This window comes from Thunnus maccoyii, chromosome 7 (genome assembly GCF_910596095.1).
Source record: "Thunnus maccoyii chromosome 7, fThuMac1.1, whole genome shotgun sequence".
Lineage (NCBI taxonomy): Eukaryota > Metazoa > Chordata > Actinopteri > Scombriformes > Scombridae > Thunnus > Thunnus maccoyii.
Window position 1 is genome coordinate 27,472,400 of NC_056539.1, and position 22,349 is coordinate 27,494,748.

The 22,349-nt window shown below is 39.2% G+C and overlaps 3 protein-coding genes across 5 annotated transcripts; all 3 read left to right on the plus strand.

The window, feature by feature from the left end:
- The first annotated feature begins 698 nt into the window (after positions 1 to 698).
- LOC121899817 (trace amine-associated receptor 13c-like) lies at positions 699 to 7,291 on the plus strand. Of its 2 annotated transcripts, XM_042415514.1 has the most exons (3): positions 699 to 4,698; positions 5,224 to 5,311; positions 5,844 to 7,291. In XM_042415514.1, exons 2-3 carry the CDS (start codon positions 5,226 to 5,228, stop codon positions 6,652 to 6,654), a joined length of 897 nt encoding a protein of 298 aa, XP_042271448.1. In that variant the 5' UTR covers positions 699 to 4,698; positions 5,224 to 5,225; the 3' UTR covers positions 6,655 to 7,291. The 2 variants fall into 2 exon arrangements, with proteins under 2 accessions (XP_042271448.1, XP_042271447.1); XM_042415513.1 differs by having other exon boundaries at positions 699 to 5,311.
- Positions 7,292 to 10,115: 2,824 nt separating this feature from the next.
- Positions 10,116 to 13,126, plus strand: LOC121900863 (trace amine-associated receptor 13c-like). Of its 2 annotated transcripts, none has more exons than XR_006097120.1 (2): positions 10,116 to 10,884; positions 12,248 to 12,309. XR_006097120.1 is itself a non-coding variant. In XM_042417437.1 (2 exons), the coding sequence occupies exons 1-2, from the start codon at positions 11,572 to 11,574 to the stop codon at positions 13,056 to 13,058; spliced, it is 984 nt and encodes a 327-aa protein (XP_042273371.1). In that variant the 5' UTR covers positions 11,502 to 11,571; the 3' UTR covers positions 13,059 to 13,126. The 2 variants fall into 2 exon arrangements, 1 of the variants encoding a protein (XP_042273371.1); XM_042417437.1 differs by lacking the exon at positions 10,116 to 10,884 and adding an exon at positions 11,502 to 11,744 and having other exon boundaries at positions 12,248 to 13,126.
- A 4,756-nt stretch (positions 13,127 to 17,882) lies between these two features.
- Positions 17,883 to 19,527, plus strand: LOC121900571 (trace amine-associated receptor 8a-like). Its single transcript, XM_042416998.1, has 2 exons — positions 17,883 to 18,052; positions 18,573 to 19,527. Exons 1-2 carry the CDS (start codon positions 17,883 to 17,885, stop codon positions 19,381 to 19,383), a joined length of 981 nt encoding a protein of 326 aa, XP_042272932.1. The 3' UTR covers positions 19,384 to 19,527.
- The last annotated feature ends 2,822 nt before the right edge of the window (positions 19,528 to 22,349 follow it).

Sequence of the window (22,349 nt, forward strand, 5' to 3'; positions counted from 1 at the left end):
ATGACTTCCAACTGAAGCCACATTTGCACGTAAAGACGTAAAATATCTTTAAAATGTGCATTTTGTCATGGTTTTGAAATGCTAGCTAACGTTACCATTTCTTTCTGTCTTCCTTGGTCTTTTCAGATGTAACTTTAGTTAAAGGATAGATCCACAATTTTTTCAACTCTCTCAGACAGGTGCCCATATTAACACTGTAAGAAGTTTTCCTGTAATCATTCCTCCTCTTCATACTGGCTATTAAAAGGTCCCCCTCAAATGTGCTTTCAATGTAAGTGATGGAGGCCAAAATCCACAGTGTTTCCACACAGTCACTTTGTGCAAAAATGCCTTTAAAAGTTTATCTGAAGCTTATATGAGGTTTCAGCAGTCTGAGTTAGTCATATCGAGTGGATATCTGCTAAATTTACAGTCTTTTTAGCATCACATTCCCTCAGCCTCCCTGTTGAGCAGCAGTGGAAGTATAGTAACACAAAGAGGGACTTTGGCACTAAAAAGACTGTAATGTTGAAAGATATCTACTTGATTTGACTCATTTGGACGACTGAAGCTTCATATTAGCTTCAGATAAACTTTAAAATAATTTTGCACCGAAAGAGGCTTGTGGATTTTGGTCCCCATCACTTAGATTGTAAGTACATTATGAATGGATCCTCTAGTGGTCAGTATGAACAGGAGCAAGAAAAACCTGTTTCAACGTTGATTTGGGCACCTGACTATTATTTTAAGACGGACTTGAAAAATTACAAAGCTGTCCTTTAAGGTTATGATGTAGGTTAACTAGAATGTATGCTGGAAATCAACTCATGTAAAATTTCTTGAGTCATGTGCCATTCACCATTTTTTGAAGACCACTGCCTTTTAGTGGGGGTCCTCAAATAGATTTTAGGTAATGGGTTACAATAACCTGTTTCACAAGTATTATTTGTGTTTACTGGTTGGTTATTTATTTGCAAGGGATGGGACCGTGTCAAAACATTGAAATTATGAGAGGAGATGCTACACTAAATGTATTACATCAGGTTTACAAGTAATTAGCTGACAGTCCACCACTGCAGTCCACCACTGCACCAGACACAAACACAAACTCCCTGAAAAACTGACGAAATACCTCAGAGAGTATGATATTCCCTTAACTGAGAAGAAAACATGTCAAATTAGGAGCTATATTGCATAGCAGCCTGTTCACACATCCTTGATAAATAATGATGCCTCAAACCACAGAGGCATTGCTCCAATCAAAGGTGTAAAGAAAACACACCTTCTAACATAAACACATGATAGTCTTCTCTCATCAACACATGATGTAATAGTTTGGGAAACAGCGAGTAGCCCTGTTAGTTACTTGGCCAATTCATTGCTTTGGGTGAATTTCAAGACTGTATTAGGCTGTTTTGCCTTTCAGTCACTTATTTCAAATTTACACATCCAGAGTCATGGACAAAGAAAGGAAATGAACAACAGACCAAACATGAGCTTGTTACAGGCAGCTGACTTACAGTACACTCAAATCACGTTGAAATAGCTTTGACTTCACACACCTGGACTAGTCCTCAAATAATTTCACATGTTGCTGGGCCTCCAGATATTTATCATCAGTATGTAGATAGCTGAATTTTATCTACATGTTGCTGAAATATAAGCTTACTTCTATTTAGTGCTGATACAGTTAGTCGATTAATTGATTAGCTGAATAATATTGACAACATTTCCTGTTTCCAGCTTCTCAGATTATTAATTAAGCATCTTTGGGATTTGGACTGATGGTTAGACAAAACAAGCAAGTAGAAGTGTACATTTTTTACAGTTTTCTGACACTTTATGACATTAAATTATTAATCAATTAATAAGAAAAATCAACAGATTAATCAATGGAAGTTTTTGTTAGTAATTCTTAGTTTTATTTAGTTTTTGACGCGGTTTTTTAATGTCTTTTTAGGTTAACTTTGGCATATCCAAACCATCACTTTCCACCATCATTCACACCGATGTAATGTAGTAATACTCTTGAGTTGTTCCATTTCCAACATGAAGAGTTACATATATTGTAGTTTTTTTTTTTCAGGACAAAACATATGATGACATGTAACCACCTCACTTTGTAACTAATAGCCTATTGTTTTTGTGAAACTACAAATTTGATACACAATGATGCTGTAAGAAAAACATACGGAGGCTGCTGCTGTCACTTAGCATTTGGCTAGCATAGTTTAGCATTTCTTGTTACCCTCTGGTTTAAATGGGGTTGAGTTTAGTTTAGACAACTAAAACTGCTTGGCTCAGGGTCAGTTCACCTAAATCTAACTTAACTCAAGTGTATCTCGCCATTGTGGTTCTCGTAGTGTTGAAAAATTACATTTAAAAATTTCAAGAGCAACATCTCTGTCCAAGTAATGGAAATGGATTATCTGTTACTCTGGATAATCCACAGAACATACGATTAAAGATGATATAATGGCCTTTTTTGACTCATTTTTATAAATACTGAGCCTATTTTAAACGTATCTGTGAGATTTTATTTACCAAAAGTTGTTTAGATTTCTCTAAATCCATCTTTCCTTACAGCCCACATTCCCCTGTCCTCCAGCAGACTGTTTCGGAAGCTATTTACATAAAATTTTTAATGAGCAACTTCTCCAGTTGGCTTGAGGTGTGGCCCGACATTCACCCCTGGCCAACTGGAATACTACCAAATGAACAATGCAAATTCCCTTACCTCATCTTTACCAGGAGTAATGGCTGCAGCAGGAGACGTAAGACAGTATGTAGCGGTCTATGAACCACAGTCTGATACTGAATGGGAAGGGGAAGAACCTGCTATTGCACAGTTTAGATTTCAAAATACGGTAAGATTGTGTCTAAGTTTCCTAACAAAGTAAAAGTCATAGCCAGATGTCGCTAGCTTAGCTTTAGCGCAGATATTACACACAGTTATTATATTCCTTTTGCTGAGTAACAGAAAGAAACAATATTCATGAGTGTGCTTGTTTAAGACTTCGTCCAAAGATTGAAGATGAAAAAGTAGAAAATCCTGCGGAGTATTGAGTTTCGTTAAGCAGACAGTCAGCTATAAAATGTGTGGAACACACACACAACCACTTGCCAATAACAGAGGGAAGATTGTCTCCAAAAATGAATTTCATATAAATTTCCAATTGTAAGGCTGTTTAATTGCAAACTCCCACTACAGAAATTACGGCAGGGATGGCTCATGCTAAAGCTTCCTAGAATATTTGATTTGACTTTCTGGTGTGACGTACTAATGGGTTCCGCCTCAACACCGCTAACTCTTGAACTGCGAATTTAAAAATTTCAAATAACTTAAAAAGACTGAGGAGATAAAATTGTGTAATTTTACAGCACAGGAGGGCCACCACCATCACCCCAATTCATCCCAAAGCTCATTTTCTTGTTTTCCACAGTACTAGCCCTTTAAAGAGTTTTCATGTCACCTATTGACAATATAAACTGCTATTTTTATTGAGTAGACTCTAGTTTGGACTTAATTCTAATTGGGACCTCCTCAAAGTTATGTGATTTTGACTAGGCCAACATGTCGGATCCTCAAGTTCAGACTGAGAGAGATGCAGTTACCACAGCACAGCAACGCCCAAGGGCAAGACAAGAGTATGTATATGAATACCTTTCTCCCCTGGTTTATTGGTAAGTATTGGTATTGGTAATAAGTTCCTTGTTACCTACAGTATGTTTAATAGGAAGGATGCTATGAGGTTCAGTGAGTGGCAGGCTGGGATAGAATCTTACTTGCCGGCACAGGGTCTAGGAATGGTCCAAAATATAGATTTTGTGTTAAATGTGCTAGAGGTTGATGCTAAAAGGGAAGTTTTGCTGCTCCAAGCAGTTAATAGGAATTCAGACAGTAAGATATTTGATGTCCTTGCCAATTAATATCAGCCACCTCAGTCCATTGCTTATATAAGGAGTCAGTTTTTTAGTTGTAAACAAAAAGCAGAGGAAAGGGTGGGGTCATTTATACTCAGGTTTCAGGAGTCTCATGATTAATGGGTGTCTGCAGACCTGGTGTCACACTAAGAGACCAGTTTGCCTTAGCCCTATAACCAGGCCCAGACCAGCGACAGATCCGACAGACACCAGGGACGTTTGTGCAGGCTTGTGCATAGGCCCTCGAAAAGGAGTTGCTTAGGCATGGGGACGTAGGGGTCATTCACACTAATGAAGAAGCTGTCGCAGTCCCAACAGTTGGCCCATCCAGCAACCTCTACACCAACAGTGTGCCCCCAGCCAGAGCTCAAACAGCTCAGAGACAACTTATGGACTGAATTACAACACAACATCACAACTCAGATGTCAGCAACGGGGAACTTTCTAGTAAAGGAGATAAAGGTGCAGCTGGCTGGAATGGTGTCAAGCCCCCATCAATCAATTGCACCCCCAGTTACACCTATTGTGACAGCTCAGCGCCCCTGAAGAACACCATCCATCTCCTCCTATGAACCCTGTGGGTTTCAGTAGGATGCCCAAGGAAGGCCAATTTGTTAAAACTGTTGAGAGATGGGTCATGTACAAAGGAACTGCCCAAGTCAACAGCCCAGGTAGGCAGTTTTTCGGGATCTTCGACTGCTGTAGGGCAGGTGGCCAATGAACAAACCCAACCAGCACCTCCTGGGAGGCAGGTATTCGTTGGGAAATGCCCTGAAGTAGAAGTTGTTTTGACAGGTAAGAGAATTCCTTTAGCTGGACACAGTATCCCCTGTGACCTCTTTTGGGCCGGTCTCTCCTTCAGGAGATCCATGGTGATGAGTCAATGGAGGATGCAAATGATATCCCCCATTTATCATTACGAGCAGCTAATGGCCTCAGAGTATCTTATGTGGGGTTTGTAATTCTATACTTTAGGATCAGGGGCATATAGGTAGCAGAGAGGAGTCCCTGACATGTCTGAAAGAGTCTCTGTGGTAGTCCACATTGGACCTGACAAGTGGGTATTAGCAGATGGTAGATGGGGACAAATGGGAGTGTATGGAGAGGAAAAAGGGGAGGGTAAAAGGAAGTATGATGGAAATGAAGAAGATGAGAGTTAAATAACTGATGTCATGAAGAAGTGAATCAGAGGGCTGCTAGACCTCATCAGGTCAAATCTATAGTCACTGCCTCTGATGATGCTAGTGACACTGGAACAAGCAGAGCTCTGCACCCTTCCCCGCAACACCTCCTGCATGTCAATGCCTGTTTCTCCCAAAGCCATGCTCATCAAAACACTGCTGTACTGCATCGCTCTGCTCACCGTGACGCTCAACCTGTTGGTTTTAATCTCCATCTGTCACTTCAGGTACAGATGCTTTTATTGAATTATTAAGACTGGTAATGTGTAATAGCATGTAGAGGTGTTGGGGCAGTTTGACTTTTAGTGGAAAGAGCTCAACATCAGTTTCCATAAAATTATGCTTTTTAAAATTCAATGTTATAACAAACAGTGCTATAACCAACTTTGGCTATTGGTCCACCCTGCATGCATGCTTTTTGAATGTTTTTAAAATGCTAACACAGGCTAAAGATCTTCATACTTTAACTTTTAAATGAAAATGTCTTTCTTAATGGGCTTCTCTGTATAAAGGTGTCAAAATAACAGTAGTCATGATAATCTCCGTTTCCACTTAACAGAAAACATGGAGATTTATTTTGCATGTAGAGTTTGGTTTTCATATTGTTGTGTCTATAAAAGTAAAATAATCTGTAGGTTATATTCTGTATTCTCACAATATTTGCTGTGATCTAACTTAATTTTCATTGTGTCATGAACGGAATATGATGAACATGAGGATACTACCACTAATCAGCATAATCATAATCTCTCACTCCAGGCAGCTCCACACCTCCACCAATGTCCTCCTCCTCTCCCTGGCTGTGTCTGACTTGTTTGTGGGCCTTGCACTGATGCCAACTGCAATCGCCACGCTGCAGTCCTGCTGGATCCTGGATAAAATCACATGTGCTCTCTGGATCTTGTTTAGCTCTATCCTTACATCCTCTTCTATTGGAAGCATGGTGCTCATATCAGTGGATCGTTATGTGGCCATTTGTGCCCCTCTGCACTATTCTTCCATGATAACGCAAAGAAGAGCTAAAATCTGTGTGTCTTTGTGTTGGATCTGTTCTGTTATCTACAACTTCACAATACTAAAAGATCACTTGTCCCAAACAGATATGTTAAATCCCTGCCCCCAAGAATGTATACTTATCATAAGCTACATATCAGGGGCAGTAGACTTTATTCTGACCTTTTTCTGCCCTGTTACTGTCGTCATAGTTCTCTATATGAGAGTGTTTGTGGTGGCTGTGTCACAGGCACGTGTCATGCGATCTCAAATTGTAGCTGACAAATCAAGAACTCTGATTGTAGTTGCAAGGAAATCTGAGATGAGGGCTGCTAGAACTCTTGGCATTGTCCTACTTGTGTTTATACTTTGTCTCTGTCCATACTACTCTCCTTCTCTAGCAGGACAGGACAACACAGTTGATGGTTCATCACCTCAAGTTTGGCTTTTTTTTTGTAACTCCACTTTAAATCCTCTGATCTATGCCTTTTTCTACCCCTGGTTTAGAAAAGCCATTAAACTCATTGTCAGCCTTCAAATACTGCAGCCAGGTTCCTGTGAGGCCAAGATAATGTAGAAAATAGCCATATACTGTATATAAACTGGCTCATTTTATTAAAATGAATTGATTGTAATTGAAGGTGAAGTAAATTTGTTTTGTTTTGTCAACTGTACACATCAGCTCAGAGTATTTTTTAAAGAACACAGTGAAAGCACAGTGCTGTGACATCCAGTAAATATATTAACTTGGGAAAGATAGCAAAAAGAGGTATATTGAGAATATAAAATATATTTAAAAACAAATAATTTACCAGTGTAGATGATGGAGTTTTAACAGCCTGTTTAGAAACTACTGAATAGTTATTCTTACAGTTTAATCTTACTGTTTAAAAATAGAACTATATCTGCTGTATATATCATGAATGAGGTTCTGTAGTTGCCTAAATATCGCAAAGAAAAAAGAAAAATGCATGATTTGGCTAAAGTCTACTGAATGGCCAAATATAATGAATGTCATTATTTGTGTAATTGAGGCTTGTGTTATCAATATACTGTAAGTTGTGCATGTGTTATACAGGCACCTGTATAAGTATGGCATACAAAAATGACTTGAAAAATATGACACTGCTGTCTTTAATATGCAATTATGTTATGTCTTTTCCAATTTTCTAAATGTGATGATGTGTGATGAAATGTGATTATGTAGAAAAGAATAAAACTGATAATATCTAAATCTGAGTCACATCTTTTTCCACAGACTCATACAAACAAACTTAACCCAACATATAATGCTAAAATAAATTGTTGTGAAACTGGTTTTGTGATATAAAAGGTCAAATTGATATTTTTGTGTCAGGAAAACTAGATAAAGAAGACAAAACAAAACAAAAGAATACTGTATTTTTGTGACATGCTCATAGTGTTTTAGGAATTTAATTGCTTTTACAGTAAAGGGATATATTTGAATTTTGAACACAAAGACCTTATGTTGGTTGAGGAAATTTAAGTAGCAGGAGCATGATACACCTACAACTAGTGAAGTGAAGTTTCCAGACTGTTGAGAGTTCCTTGTGGACCTTTTTTCACAGGAAACATTTGGACATGTCACAGTAAGAAGATGTGTATGTCTCTGTATAATCATTTTCACATAATCTGGCCTTTTATTACTCAATCAGAAATGATACATTTAATTTTAAAACAACAGGAAGACTAAGAAGAATTTACAGTGTTTCACACAAGCTTCATTGTTACCAAACAGCGGCTGCTGTAGGTTGTAGTGCAGGTTTCCTATTAGTAAAGGGAAATCAGTAATAGACGGTCAGTCTTCGTATCAAACTGTATGGCAAAAGATGATATCCATAAAAATTCATTTTGATGGACTTTTGATATTGAAACTCACACTGGTCTGCACCTTGCAGAATTCTCAAAATTATGAAGTGAAAGTCAGTAACCAGTTCAATACGACACAAACAGATATACACACACTGAATCTTTAAAAAAAAACAAAAAAGCAAAAAACATTGTCAACAATGATGTTTGTACAGAGCAGTAATTTAATGTTTTCACAGATTTTCTTTATTCTGCAATTTCGGGGACTGTTAAAAAAAGATCTGCATGTTGCATGGTTTTAAAAAAATATTGCTTGATAGATTAATAGCTGAATTCTATTTGATGCTGAAACGTAAGTCGATTAATCGATTAGTTGATTAATATTTACAATATTTCCCTTTTCCAGCTTCTCAAATGTCAGAATGTGCTGCTTTTCTCTGTTTTATATCATTGTACATTAAATGTCCTCTAGTGTTGGACTGTGGGTCAGACAAGACAAGCAATTTGAGGACGTCACCTTGGGCCCTGGAAAACCGTGATGGACATTTCTCAATATTTTTTGACATTTCATCAATTTGACGATTAATCGATTAATAATTTAATTGAAAAGATGATTAAAAAAATTAATCAATTATAAAAATAATTATTAAATGATTTAGTTTTTTTATTGGCACAAACTAAAACTGTAGACACTGTAGTAATATTCTTAAGTTGTTCCATTTCCAACGTGGAGAATTACATATTTTGTAGTTTTTTTGCCAGGACAAAATATATGACAACCCGTAACCACCTCACTTTGCAATTAATATCTTGTTTTTTTTATGAAATTACAAATTTGAAACACAAAATGTTGCTGCAATAAAAACATAGGGAGGCTGCTGATCTGTTACTTAGCATTTGGCTAGAATAGCATTTTCTGTCAACCTCTGGTTTAAAGGGGGTTGAATTTAGTCTAGGCAACTAAAACTGTTTGGCTCAAGGGTCAGTTCACCTAAATCTAACTTAACTCAAGTGTATCTAGCCATTGTGGTAGTCAAAGCGCTGAAAGATTACATATAAAATTTTCAACAGTAACATCTCTTCTCAAGCAATGGAAATGGATTATCTGTTACTCTGGATAATCCACAGAACATATGGTTGAAGGTCTGGTATTATGGCCTTTTTCGTCTCATTTGTCTGGATGACAGGTCAGGCAAGAAGAGTGGGCCCACTGCAGCCCCTGGGAACGAATACAGTCCTGGACAAACAAAAGATTAATGGAACCGTTACCTTGATCTGGTTGTTGACGCTGGGCTTGCTTTACCAATGACTCTATTTCCCAGGTGATAGAGGCAACGAAGCAAGTGGGTAGCAGGATAGGTTCAGGGTTAGCAGTTGACTCCTCAACAGTAAACTACCATGACAGGACATCAGGTTTGGCATTATGAGAACCTGGATGGAACCTGGTGAAAGAGAAATTAAAAGGACCAAAAAACAAAGCTCATCTTCTTTGTCGAGATTTAAACTGTTTGGCAGATTGGATATATGAGAGATTTTTCTGATCTGTCCAAACAATGAAGGGCTAGACAGTACGGTCCAACCAGTGATGCCACTCCTCTAGATCCAGTTTGACAGCAAGAAGATCCCGGTTACTGATGTCATAATTTCTTTCAGCAGGTGACAGCTTGCAGGAGAAAAAGGCACATAGATGAAGTTATCAATTGATGATTGCTGGGATAGTACTGCACCTACCCTGGTGTCGAAGGCATCCACCTCCACAACAAACTGGCGAACAGGATCTGGTTGGATGAGGATTGGTGCTGAGGCGAAGCAGCTCTTAAGATCTTTAAAGGTTGCTTCAGCCTCAGGAGACCACATGAAAATAGTGGAAGTGGAGTTGAGGGCAGTTAACGGAGCAGCTATGCGACCGTAATCTTTAATGAATCTCCTGTAGAAGTTGGCAAAGCTCGGGAAGCATTGCAACTGTTTCAGGTTAGTGGGTTTTGGCCATTCTGTAACAGCTGTCACCTTAGCTGGATCCATCAGCACCTGCCCCTGTTCAATGATATAGCCAAGAAATGACACAGAAGATACATGGAACCTTTCTGCTTTTACATACGGCTTGTTCTCCAGGAGGTGCTGTAGGACCTGACGCACATGCTGCTTGTGTTCCAACTGGGTCAAGGAAAAGATCAAGATATCATCAAGGTATACAAAGACAAACCGGTTGATCATGTCACAGAGGTCATACGGAGGAGTATGCATATGAATGCCTTTCTCTTCTCGTTTATTGGAGGTCCTTTGTAACCTACAGTATATTTAACAGGAAGAATGATATGAGGTTCAGTGAGTGGCAGGCTCGGATAGAATCTTGTTTGCACAGGGTGTGGGGACAGTCCAAAAAGTAGATTTTGTGTTAAATGTGCTAGATGGGGATGCTACAAGGGAAGTTTTGCTGCTCCGAGCAGTTAATAGGGATTCAGGCAGTAAGATATTAGATTTCCTTGCCAGTTAATATCAGCCACCTCAGTCCATTGCTTATATAAGAAGTCAGTTTTTTAGTTGTAAACAAGAAGCAGGGAAGGAGTGGTTTCAGGAGTCTCATAATCAATGGGTGTCTGCAGACATGGCTGAGTCAGATCCAGTGTCCCTTTAAGAGACCAGTTCACCTTAGCCCTACAACCAGGCCCAGACCAGCAACAGATGTGACAGACACCGGGGACAATGTTTGTGCAGGTCTATGTATAGGCCCTCGAAAAGGAGTGGGCAAAGGCTCTTGAAAAGGAGTTACTGAGGCATGGGGAGGTAGGGGTCATTTGCACTAATGAAGAGGCTGTTGCAGTCCCAACAGCCCACCCATCCAGCAACTTATGGACTGAATTACAACACAACATCCCAACTCAGATGTCAGCAATGGGGAAGGCTCGAGTAGAGGAGATTAAAGTGCAGGTGGCTGGAATGTTGTCACACACACAGACTACCGGCAGCAGTGAAACAGGTACGCTATTTCTGAGGTTTTGCTGTTTACTACCACAGAAATCCAGTCCATTGGAGTCAAGAGTGTCAGCAGAGTTTGGACCAGCTAAAGCAAGCCTTCTTACAGGCACCTATACTGGCTTATGATAATTACGACCTTACTTACAAGGTGTATGTAGATGCCAGTATGTAGGGTTTAGGGGCAGTGCTCTACCAGGTTCAGGATGGTAAAGAGAGGGTAATGGCCTGCACAAACCGCAGTCTACTACCTACTGAGAAGAATGACCAAAACTTTAGCTCATTCAAACTTAACTGGGCAGTCACTGAAAAGGTCAAGGGCTATCTGTGGGAGGCCACTTTTACTGTGTTCGCTGACCATAACTTCTTAGTTCACCTCCACACAGCCAATCTAGGGCCAACAGGGAAAACACGGTGTGAGAGGTGGGGAGCAATACTGGTTGAAAAAGTGAGTGAGCAATGAAATGGGGAAGAGAGCTTGTGAGCTGTGAGCTTGTGAAAGTTTGTGAGTAGGAGGAGTTGGGGTGGTGGTAGATGGGGACAGATGGGAGTGTATGGAGAGGAAAAAGGGGAGGGTAAAAGGAAGTACGATGGAAATGAAGAAGATGAGAGTTAAATAACTGATGTCATGAAGAAGTGAATCAGAGGGCTGCTAGACCTCATCAGGTCAAATCTATAGTCACTTCCTCTGATGATGCTAGTGACACTGGAACAAGCAGAGCTCTGCACCCTTCCCCTCAACACCTCCTGCATGTCAATGCCTGTTTCTCCCAAAGCCATGCTCATCAAAACACTGCTGTACTGCATCGCTCTGCTCACTGTGACGCTCAACCTGTTGGTTTTAATCTCCATCTGTCACTTCAGGTACAGATGCTTTTATTGAATTATTAAGGCTGGTTATGTCTAATAGCATGTAGAGGTGTTGGGGCAGTTTGACTTTTAGTGGAAAGAGCTCAATATCAGTTTCCATAAAATTATGCTTTTTAAGATTCAATGTTATAAGACCAACTTTGGCTATTGGTCCACCCTGCATACAAGCTTTTTGAATGTTTTTAAAATGCTAACACAGGCTAAAGATCTTCATACTTTAACTTGTAAATGAAAATGTCTGTCTTAATGGACTTCTCTGTATAAAGGTGTCACAATAACAGTAGTCATGATAATAAGAAAGCATGGAGATTTATTTTGCATGTAGAGTTTGGTTTTCATATTGTTGTGTCTATTAAAGTAAAATAATCTGTAGGTTATATTCTGTATTCTCACAATATTTGCTGTGATCTAACTTAATTTTCATTGTGTCATGAACGGAATATGATGAACATGAGGATACTACCACTAATCAGCATAATCATAATCTCTCACTCCAGGCAGCTCCACACCTCCACCAATGTCCTCCTCCTCTCCCTGGCTGTGTCTGACTTGTTTGTGGGCCTTGCACTGATGCCAACTGCAATCGCCACGCTGCAGTCCTGCTGGATCCTGGATAAAATCACATGTGCTCTCTGGATCTTGTCTAGCTCTATCCTTACATCCTCCTCTGTTGGAAGCATGGTGCTCATATCAGTGGATCGTTATGTGGCCATTTGTGCCCCTCTGCACTATTCTTCCATGATAACACCAAGAAGAGCTAAAATCTGTGTGTCTTTGTGTTGGATCTGTTCTGTTATCTACAACTTCATAATACTAAAAGATCACTTGTCCCAAAGAGATATGTTAAATCCCTGCCCACAAGGATGTACACTTATCATAAACTACATAGCAGGGGCAGTAGACTTTATTCTGACCTTTTTTTGTCCTGTTACTATTATCATAGTTCTCTATATGAGAGTGTTTGTGGTGGCTGTGTCACAGGCACGTGTCATGCGATCTCAAATTGTAGCTGTCAAATCAAGAACTCTGACTGTAGTTGCAAAGAAATCTGAGATGAGGGCTGCTAGAACTCTTGGCATTGTCCTACTTGTGTTTATACTTTGTCTCTGTCCATACTACTGTCCTTCTCTAGCAGGACAGGACCACACAGATAATGGTTCATCACCTGAAGTTTGGCTTTTTTATTGTAACTCCACTTTAAATCCTCTGATCTATGCCTTTTTCTACCTCTGGTTTAGAAAAGCCATTAAACTCATTGTCAGCCTTCAAATACTGCAGCCAGGTTCCCGTGAGGCCAAGATAATGTAGAAAATAACCAAATACTGTATATAAACTGGCTCATTTTATTAAAATGAATTTATTGTAATTGAAGGTGAGTTAAATTTGTTTTGTTTTGTCAACTGTACACATCAGCTCAGAATACGTTTTAAAGAACACAGTGAAACCACAGTGTTGTGACATCCAGTAAATATATTAACTTGGGAAAGATGGCAAAAAGACACATATTGAGAACATAAACTTTTTTTTTTTTTTTTTAAACACTTTGCCAGTGTAGATGATGGAGTTTTAACACCCTATGTTTAGAAACTATTCAATAGGTATTCTTACAGTTTAATTTTACTGTACTTTAAAAACAGAACAATAACTGCTGTATATATAATGAATGAAGTTCTGTAGTCGCCTAAATTTCACAAAGAAAAAAGAAAAACACATGATTTGGCTAAGGTCTACTGGATGGCCAAATGTAATGTCATGACCTGTGTAATTGAGGCCTATGTTACCAACATAGTGGAAGTTGTGCATGTGTTATACAGGAGCCTGTAATTCTTGAAAGTATGGCACACAAAAATGACTTAAAAAATATGACACTGCTGTTTTAAATATGCAATTAAATTATGTCTTTTCCAGTTTGCTAAATGTGTTGATGTGTTGTAGAAAAGAATAAAACTGATAAGTATCTAAATCTGAGTGACATCTTTTTCCACAGACTTGAACAAACATACTTAACCAAAAATGTAATGCTAAAATACATTGTTGTGAAATTGGTGTTGTGATATAAAAGACCAAATTGATATTTTAGAATAATGAATACTGTATTTTTGTGACATGCTCATAATTGTAGTGTTTTAGGGACTTAATTGCTTTTACAGTAAAGGAATACATTTGAATTGTGAACACAAAGACCTTATGTTGGTTGAGAAAATTTTAGTAGCAGGACCATGATACACTCACAACTAATGAAGTGAAGTTTGTCCAGACTGTTGAGAGTTCCTTATGGACCTTTTTTCACAGAAAACATTTGGACATGTCATAGAAAGAAGATGGAAACAACAAAAATAAATGATGGCTTAATTCCATTTAGTTATTTTGGTTTCAGAGTGCTCTTTACATACGATAGACTCTGTATAATCATTTTCACATAATCTGGCCTTTTATTACTCAACCAGAAATGATAAAGTTAATTTTAAAACAACAGGAAGACTAAGAAGAATTTACAGTGTTTCACACAAGCTTCATTTTTACCAAACAGCAGCTGCTGTAGGTTTCCTATTAGAAAAGGGAAATTAGTGACAGATGTTAAGTGTTCATGGTCATGTCTGTTTGATAGTCTGCCTAAAAATCAAACTGTATGGCAAAAGATGATATCCATAAAAATTCATAATAATAAAAAATTCCTTTTGGTGGACTTTTGATGTTGAAACTCACACTGGTCTGCACCTTGCAGAATTCTAAAAATTATAGAGTGAAAGTTGACATACCATAATTCCTTCAGTTACCAGTTCAACACAACACAAACATACACACACACATTGAATCTTAAAAAACAAACAAACATTGTCAACAATGATGTTTATACAGAAGGGCATTTTAATGTTTTCACAGATTTTCTTTATTCCACAATTTCCGGTACTGCATGCTGCATGGTTTTAATAAATATTGCTTGATAAATTAATATAAATTAATAGCTTAATTCTATTTAGTGCTGAAACGGTAGTTGATTAATCGATTTGTTGATTAACATTGACAACAATTCCCCTTTCCAGCTTCTCAAATGTCAGAATTTAATTGAAGAGATTATTTTAAAAATTAATCAATTATAAAAATAATCATTAATTGTAGCTCTAAATTATTTAGTTTTTTATTGGCACAAACTAAAACTGTAGACACTGTAGTAATATTCTTAAATTGTTCCATGTCCAACATGGAGAATTACATATTTGTAGTTTTTTTGCCAGGACAAAATATATGACAATCCGTAACCACCTCACTTTGCAATTAATATCTTGTTTTTTTTGTTTTTTTTTAATGAAATTACAAATTTGAAACACAAAATGTTGCTGCAATAAAAACATAGGGAGGCCACTGATCTGTCACTTAGCATTTGGCTAGAATAGCATTTCCTGTCACCCTCTGGTTTAAAGGGGGTTGAATTTAGTTTAGACAACTAAAACTGCTTGGCTCAAGGGTCAGTTCACCTAAATCTAACTTAACTCAAGTGTATCTAGCCATTGTGGTAGTCAAAGCGTTGAAAGATTACATATAAAATTTTCAACAGCAACATCTCTTTTCAAGCAATGGAAATGGATTATCCGTCACTCTGGATAATCCACAGAACATATGGTTGAAGGTCTTGTATTATGACCTTTTTCGTCTCATTTGTCTGGATGACAGGTCAGGCGAGAAGAGTGGGCCCACTGCAGCCCCTGGGAACGAATAGAGTCCTGGACAAACAAAAGATTAATGGAACTGTTACCTTGAATTGGTTGTTGATGCTGGGCCTGCTTTACCAATGACTCTATTTCCCAGGTGATAGAGGCAACGAAGCAAGTGGGTAGCAGGATAGGTTCAGGGTTAGCAGTTGACTCCTCAACAGTAAACTATCATGATAGGACATCAGGTTTGGCGTTATGAGAACCTGGATGGAACCTGGTGAGAGAGAAATTAAAACAACCAAAAAACAAAGCTCATCTTGTCTGTTGAGATTTAAACTGTTTGGCAGATTGGATATATGAGAGATTTTTGTGATCTGTCCAAACAATGAAGGGCTGGTCAGTATGGTCCAACCAGTGATGCCACTCCTCTAGAGCCAGTTTGACAGCAAGAAGATCCTGGTTACCGATATCATAATTTCTTTCAGCAGGTGACAGCTTGCAGGAGAAAAAGGCACATAGATGAAGTTATCAATTGATGATCGCTGGGATAGTACTGCACCTACCCTGGTGTCGAAGGCATCCACCTCCACAACAAACTGGCGAACAGGATCTGGTTGGATGAGGATTGGTGCTGAGGTGAAGCGGCTCTTAAGGTCTTTAAAGGCCACTTCAGCCTTGGGAGACCACATGAAAGTAGTGGAAGTGGAGTTGAGGGCAGTTAGTGGAGCAGCTATCCGACTGTAATCTTTAATGAACCTCCTGTAGAAGTTGGCAAAACTCGGGAAGCATTGCAACTGTTTCAGGTTAGTGGGTTTTGGCCATTCTGTAACAGCTGTCACCTTAGCTGGATCCATCAGAGCACCTGCCCCTGTGCAATGATATAGCCAAGAAATGACACAGAAGGTACATGGAACTCACACTTTTCTGCTTTTACATACAGCTTGTTCTCCAGGAAGTGCTGTAGGACTTGGCGCACATGCTGCTTGTGTTCCGACTGGATCTGGGAAAAGATCAAGATATCATCAAGGTATACAAAGACAAACTGGTTGATCATGTCACGGAGGACGTCATTTACTAAAGCCTGGAAAACTGCAGGGGCATTAGTCAGACCAAATGGCATAACCAGATTCTGAAAATGGCAAATGGGTGTGTTAAATGCGCTAGATGGGGACACTAAAAGGGAAGTTTTGCTGCTCCAAGCCATTAATAAGGATTTAGGCAGTAAGATATTAGATTTTCTTGCCAATTAATATCAGCCACCTCAGTCCATTGCTTGTATAAGAAGTCAGTTTTTTAGTTGTAAACAAGAAGCAGGGAAGGGGTGGAGCCATTAATACTCAGGTTTGAGGAGTCTCATAATCAATGGGTGTCTGTGGACATGGCTAAGTCAGATCTGGTGTAACACTAAGAGACCAGTTCACCTTAGCCCTACAACCAGGCCCAGACCAGCAACAGATGTGACAGACACCGGGGACAATGTTTGTGCAGGTCTATGCATAGGCCCTTGAAAAGGAGTTACTGAGGCATGGGGAGGTAGGGGTCATTTGGATTAATGAAGAGGCTATTGAAGTCCCAACAGCCCACCCATCCAGCAACATCTACACCAACAGTGGGCCCCAGCCACAGCTCCAACAGCTCAGATACAACTTATGGACTGAATTACAACACAACATTGCAACGCAGATGTCAGCAACGGAGAAGGCTCTAGTATAGGAGATAAAGATGCAGCTGGCTTGAATGGCGTCAAGCACCCCTCAATCAATTGCAGCCTTGGCTACAACTATTTAGGCATTTCAGTGCCCCCGGAGAACGCCATCCATCTCCTCCTATGAACCCTGTGGGTTTCGGTGGGATGCCCAAGGAAGGCCATCAGCACCTCCTTTGACGCCCTTTGACCTGTGTAACACCCCTGCGACCTTCCAGCACCTGATGCAAAGGTGTGTGGGTGACAAGGTAAATGAATACTTATTAATATATTTGGATGAAGTGATGATCTGTTCCCCTTCTTTTGACATTCACCTACAGCATTTGGAGCATGCTTTCCAGCAACTTAAACAGCACGGCCTCAAGCCACAGCCCCAAAACTGTTGTCTCTTCAGAAAGGAGATGAGGTTTCTGTGCCACGTTGTCAGCAGTCATGGGTTGGCTACAGGTCCAGAAAAGACAGCAGCTGTGAGAGACTGAGCAGCACCAGTAACAATTCATTTCCGCCCATGCAAAAACACAGCTCCCTTGCATAGCCTCCTTCGAGGGAAGGGGCCACAGAAAAACAGTCCAGTGGAGTCAAGAGTGTCAGCAGAGTTTTGACCAGCTAAACTAAGCGCTCCTATAGGCACCTATACTAGCTTATGCTTATACTAGCTTGGTTGGAAAAAGGGAGTGAGCAATGAAATGGGGAAGAGAGTGAAAGTTGGTGAGAAGGAGGAGTTGGGGGGGGGGGGGGGGGATCTGTTCAGATCTGTAGTCACTTCCTCTGACGATGGTAGAGACACTGGAACAAGCAGAGCTCTGCACCCTTCCCCTCAACACCTCCTGCACATCAACACCTGTTTCTCCCAAAGCCATGCTCATCAAAACACTACTGTACTGCATTGCTCTGCTTACCATGACGCTCAACCTGTTGGTTGTAATCTCCATCTGTCACTTCAGGCACAGCTCTTTTTCTTGAATTATATTAACTGGTCATGTGTAATAGCATGTAAAGGTGTTGGGGCAGATTAACTTTTAGTGGAAAGAGCTCAAAATCAGTTTTCATAAAATTATGCTTTTTTTAAATTCTATGCTATAAGACCAACTTTGGCTATTTGTCCACCTTGCATACAAGCTTTTTGAATGTGTTTTTAAGAAAACTAAAACAAGCTTAAGGTCTTAGTGCTTTAACTGGTAAATGAAAATGTCATTCTTAATGAGCTTATCTGTATAAAGGTGTCACAATAGCAGTAGTCATGATAATCTCCATATCTGCCCAGCAGAAAGCGTTAAGATTAACTTTGCATGTTAAGATTAACTTTGCATGTTAAGATTTTTTTTTTTTTTTATTGTTGTAAAATATTCTGCAGTCTCACAATATTCGCTGTGATCTAACCTCATTTTCATTGTGTCATGGGCTGAATGTGAGGCATGTGGGGATACTATCACTAATCGGCATAATCATAATCTCTCACTCCAGGCAGCTCCACACCTCCACCAATGTCCTCCTCCTCTCCCTGGCTGTGTCTGACTTGCTTGTGGGCCTTGCAGTGATGCCAGCTGCAATCGCTACCCTGCAGTCCTGCTGGTTTCTGGAGGAAATTACATGTGCTCTCTGGTTCTTGTTGAGCTTTATCCTCACCTCCTCCTCTGTTGGAAGCATGGTGCTCATATCAGTGGATCGTTACGTGGCCATTTGTGCCCCTCTGCACTATTCTTCCATGATAACGCCAAGAAGAGCTAAAATCTGTGTGTCTTTGTGTTGGATCTGTTCTGTTATCTACAACTTCATAATACTAAAAGATCACTTGTTACAAACAGATATGTTAAATCCCTGCCCCCAAGAATGTACACTTATCATAAGCTACATTTCAGGGGCAGTAGACTTTATTCTGACCTTTTTCAGCCCTGTTACTGTTATCATAGTTCTCTATATGAGAGTGTTTGTGGTGGCTGTGTCACAGGCACGTGTCATGCGGTCTCAAATTGTAGCAGACAAATCAAGAACTCTGACTGTAGTTGCAAAGAAATCTGAGATGAGGGCTGCTAGAACTCTTGGCATTGTCTTACTTGTGTTCATACTTTGTTTATGTCCGTACTACTGTCCTTTTCTAGCAGGACAGGACACCACAGATGATGGTTCATCCGCTCAACTTTGGCTATTTTATTGTAACTCCAGTTTAAATCCTCTGATCTATGCCTTTTTCTACCCCTGGTTTAGAAAAGCTATTAAACTCATTTTCAGCCTTCAAATACTGCAGCCAGGTTCCTGTGAGGCCAAGATAATGTAGAAAATAGCCAAATACTGTATATAAACTGACTTATTTTATCAAGGTTAATTCAGTTTGATTGGAGATGAAGTAAATTTGTTTTGTTCTGTCAACTGTACACATCAGTTCAGAATACTTTTTAAAGAACACAGTGAAACGATGGTGTTGTGACCTACAGTAAATATGTTAACTTGGGAAAGACAGTAAAAAGACACATATTGAGAACATAAGCTATATTTTTTTATAAACAATTTGCTAGTGTAGATTATGGAGATTTAACACTCTTTGTTAAGAAACTATTCAATAGATATTCTTACAGCTTAATCTTACTGTACTGAACAATACTGAACAATATCTGCTGTATATATAATGAATGAGGTTCTGTAGTCGCCTACATATCGCAAAGAAAAAAGAAAAATGTATGATTTAGCTAAAGTCTACTGAATGGCCAAATATAATGAATGTCATGACCTGTGTAATTGAGGCCTATGTTACCAACATACTGGAAGCTGCACATGTGTTATACAGGCACCTGTAATTCTTAAAAGTATGGTACACCAAAAATGACTTAAACAATATGACATTGCTGTTTTCAATATTCAATTAAATGTCTTTTCCAGTTTGCTAAATGTGATGATGTGTTGTGTCCAGACTGTCGAGGATCCCTGACAAACGGCATGATTATGTAGAAAAGAATAAAACTGGTAAGAATCCCAATCTGTGTGACATCTTTTTCCAGTCTTGTACACACAAACTAAACTTCATATATATTGCTAAAATACATTGTGATATTGGTGTTGTGATATAAAAGGCCAAATTGATATTTTTATCAGGACATTGAACAGTAGTATAAATATTCAAATACTAAATAATGACAGTAAAAACTGACTAATTACAAAAATAAACAAACAAAAAAAAATATGTTTGTGATGTATTCATAATTCCTAGTGTTTAGGAATTTTGTTGTTTTTACATTTAAGTAATATATTTGAATTTTGAATAATACAAGACACTATGGTGCATGATACAACCACAACTAGTGAAGTGAAATTGTCCAGACTATTGAAAGCTCCTTATAGACCTTTTTTCACAGAAAACATTTGGACATGTCACAGTAAGAAGATGTAAATAATAAAATGAATGATGGCTGAATCCCATTTAGTTGCTTTGGTTTCAGGGTTGTCTGAACCTTTAAATACAATAGACTCTGTGTAATCATTATTATATAATCTGGTCTTTTATTACTCAAGAAAACGCAGAAATACGCAGAAATAATTTTTTTAGACACAGGAAGAGTCAGAATATTTTACAGTGTTTCACAGAAGCTTTGTTGTCACCAAACACCGGCTGCTGTAGGTCGTAGTGCAGGTTTCCTATTAGAAAAGGGAAATCAGTAATAGACTTTCAGTCTCCATGGTCCTGTCTGTTTAATGGTCTGACTAAAAATCAAACTGCATGGAATCAAGTTGACATGTCCATAAAAATTAAACAATTTTTTGTGCGGCATATTTGGTTTTGATGGACTGCTGATATTATTGACACCCACAATGTGTTACACCTTGTAGAATGGACATTCTCAAAATAAGAAAATTAAAGTTAACGTACCATGATTCCTTCAGTTACCAGTTCAGCACAACACAAACATATAAACACACACCTAAGTTTTTAAGAAAAAGAAAATTGTCAACACTGATGTTTATACAGAGGGGCGTTTTAATGTTTCACAGATTTTCTCTATTTTGGAATTTCTGAGACCTGTCAAAAGATCTGTCAAAGTGTTCACAAAATGAGAAGGCATACAATACATCAAAAAGAGAATATACTGCATAGTTCTAAAAACTATTGCTTGATAAAGTATCATTTTATTTGTTAACACTACTTTCAGTTTAATAATTAACCAGATAATCTAATAACCTTTCTCAAAAATAGAACTATTTTTGATAAATATAATTTCATCAATACTTAGTTAGACAGATATAATGCCACATGCTCCTATGATACCAGCCACAATTATGATAATGTATATAACCTATTGCTATCAAAGATTTATAGGAATTTCAATCTAAAGTTCTCCTCATGTTTGATCATAATTTATTTGTGACCGTCAGGAGGGCAAGGAAGGGCCTCTGCAAAAGATGCACAGGAATAACTGACGTTTATGCCTTGGCAGTGTACCTCCTACACCAACAGAAGAAGACAGTCCCTGTCCAGGAGACCAGGAGGGTTGGAGTGGGTTGACAGGTCAGGGTAGCAGGCAGTACCAGGGTTTTGCTAGCCCAGTTGATTCCTGTGCCCATGTTCGAGCTTACCAATCCTGATTCAGTTGTATAGTCAGATCACCATGCTCAGGCGGTTGTGATGAGGTTAGACTAGTTTGGTATTAATGTTTCTGAATTGTGCCAAACTGACATTGATTCTGAACTACCCAAGGAACAGACCAGCCTGGTTGCCAGAACAAAATTTGGCATTGTACTTTTCTGCAAGTGACAGTTCTATCTCACACAGGCTCGGCCCTCTACTGGACTCTAAGGGTAATACTCCTCTCCAATCACAAGCATGTAATCGCTCACTGAAATTTATATGTACATAGCTGGCCAATCAGGATGCGCCTACTGATTATGTGTGTCCGCACCCTATATAAGTAGCGTCTTGCTGCCGCTTACCATCCTCTTTTCTGCTGGTAACTTCTCGTTCCTGCCTGCCATGCCCCTGTCTCATGGCCACTGCTGCCGTGCATCACTTCTGCTTCAACTGCCTCGGACGTTTCACTTCGTTGTGATGAGAGTGAGCAGGAGCTTGAGATAGATCACTGTGGTGAAGATGAAATCATTGCTCCATCTGGCCCTCCACTGCCGCTACCGCCACCACCGCCTGAGACACTCCGGGCAGCTTCTCATCTGTCTTGGCAACTTTGCTGACTTTCGGACATCCTCCGCTGACATCTGTTCACCAGGATTTCCCGAAAGTCATGGCCATGGTGGCATACC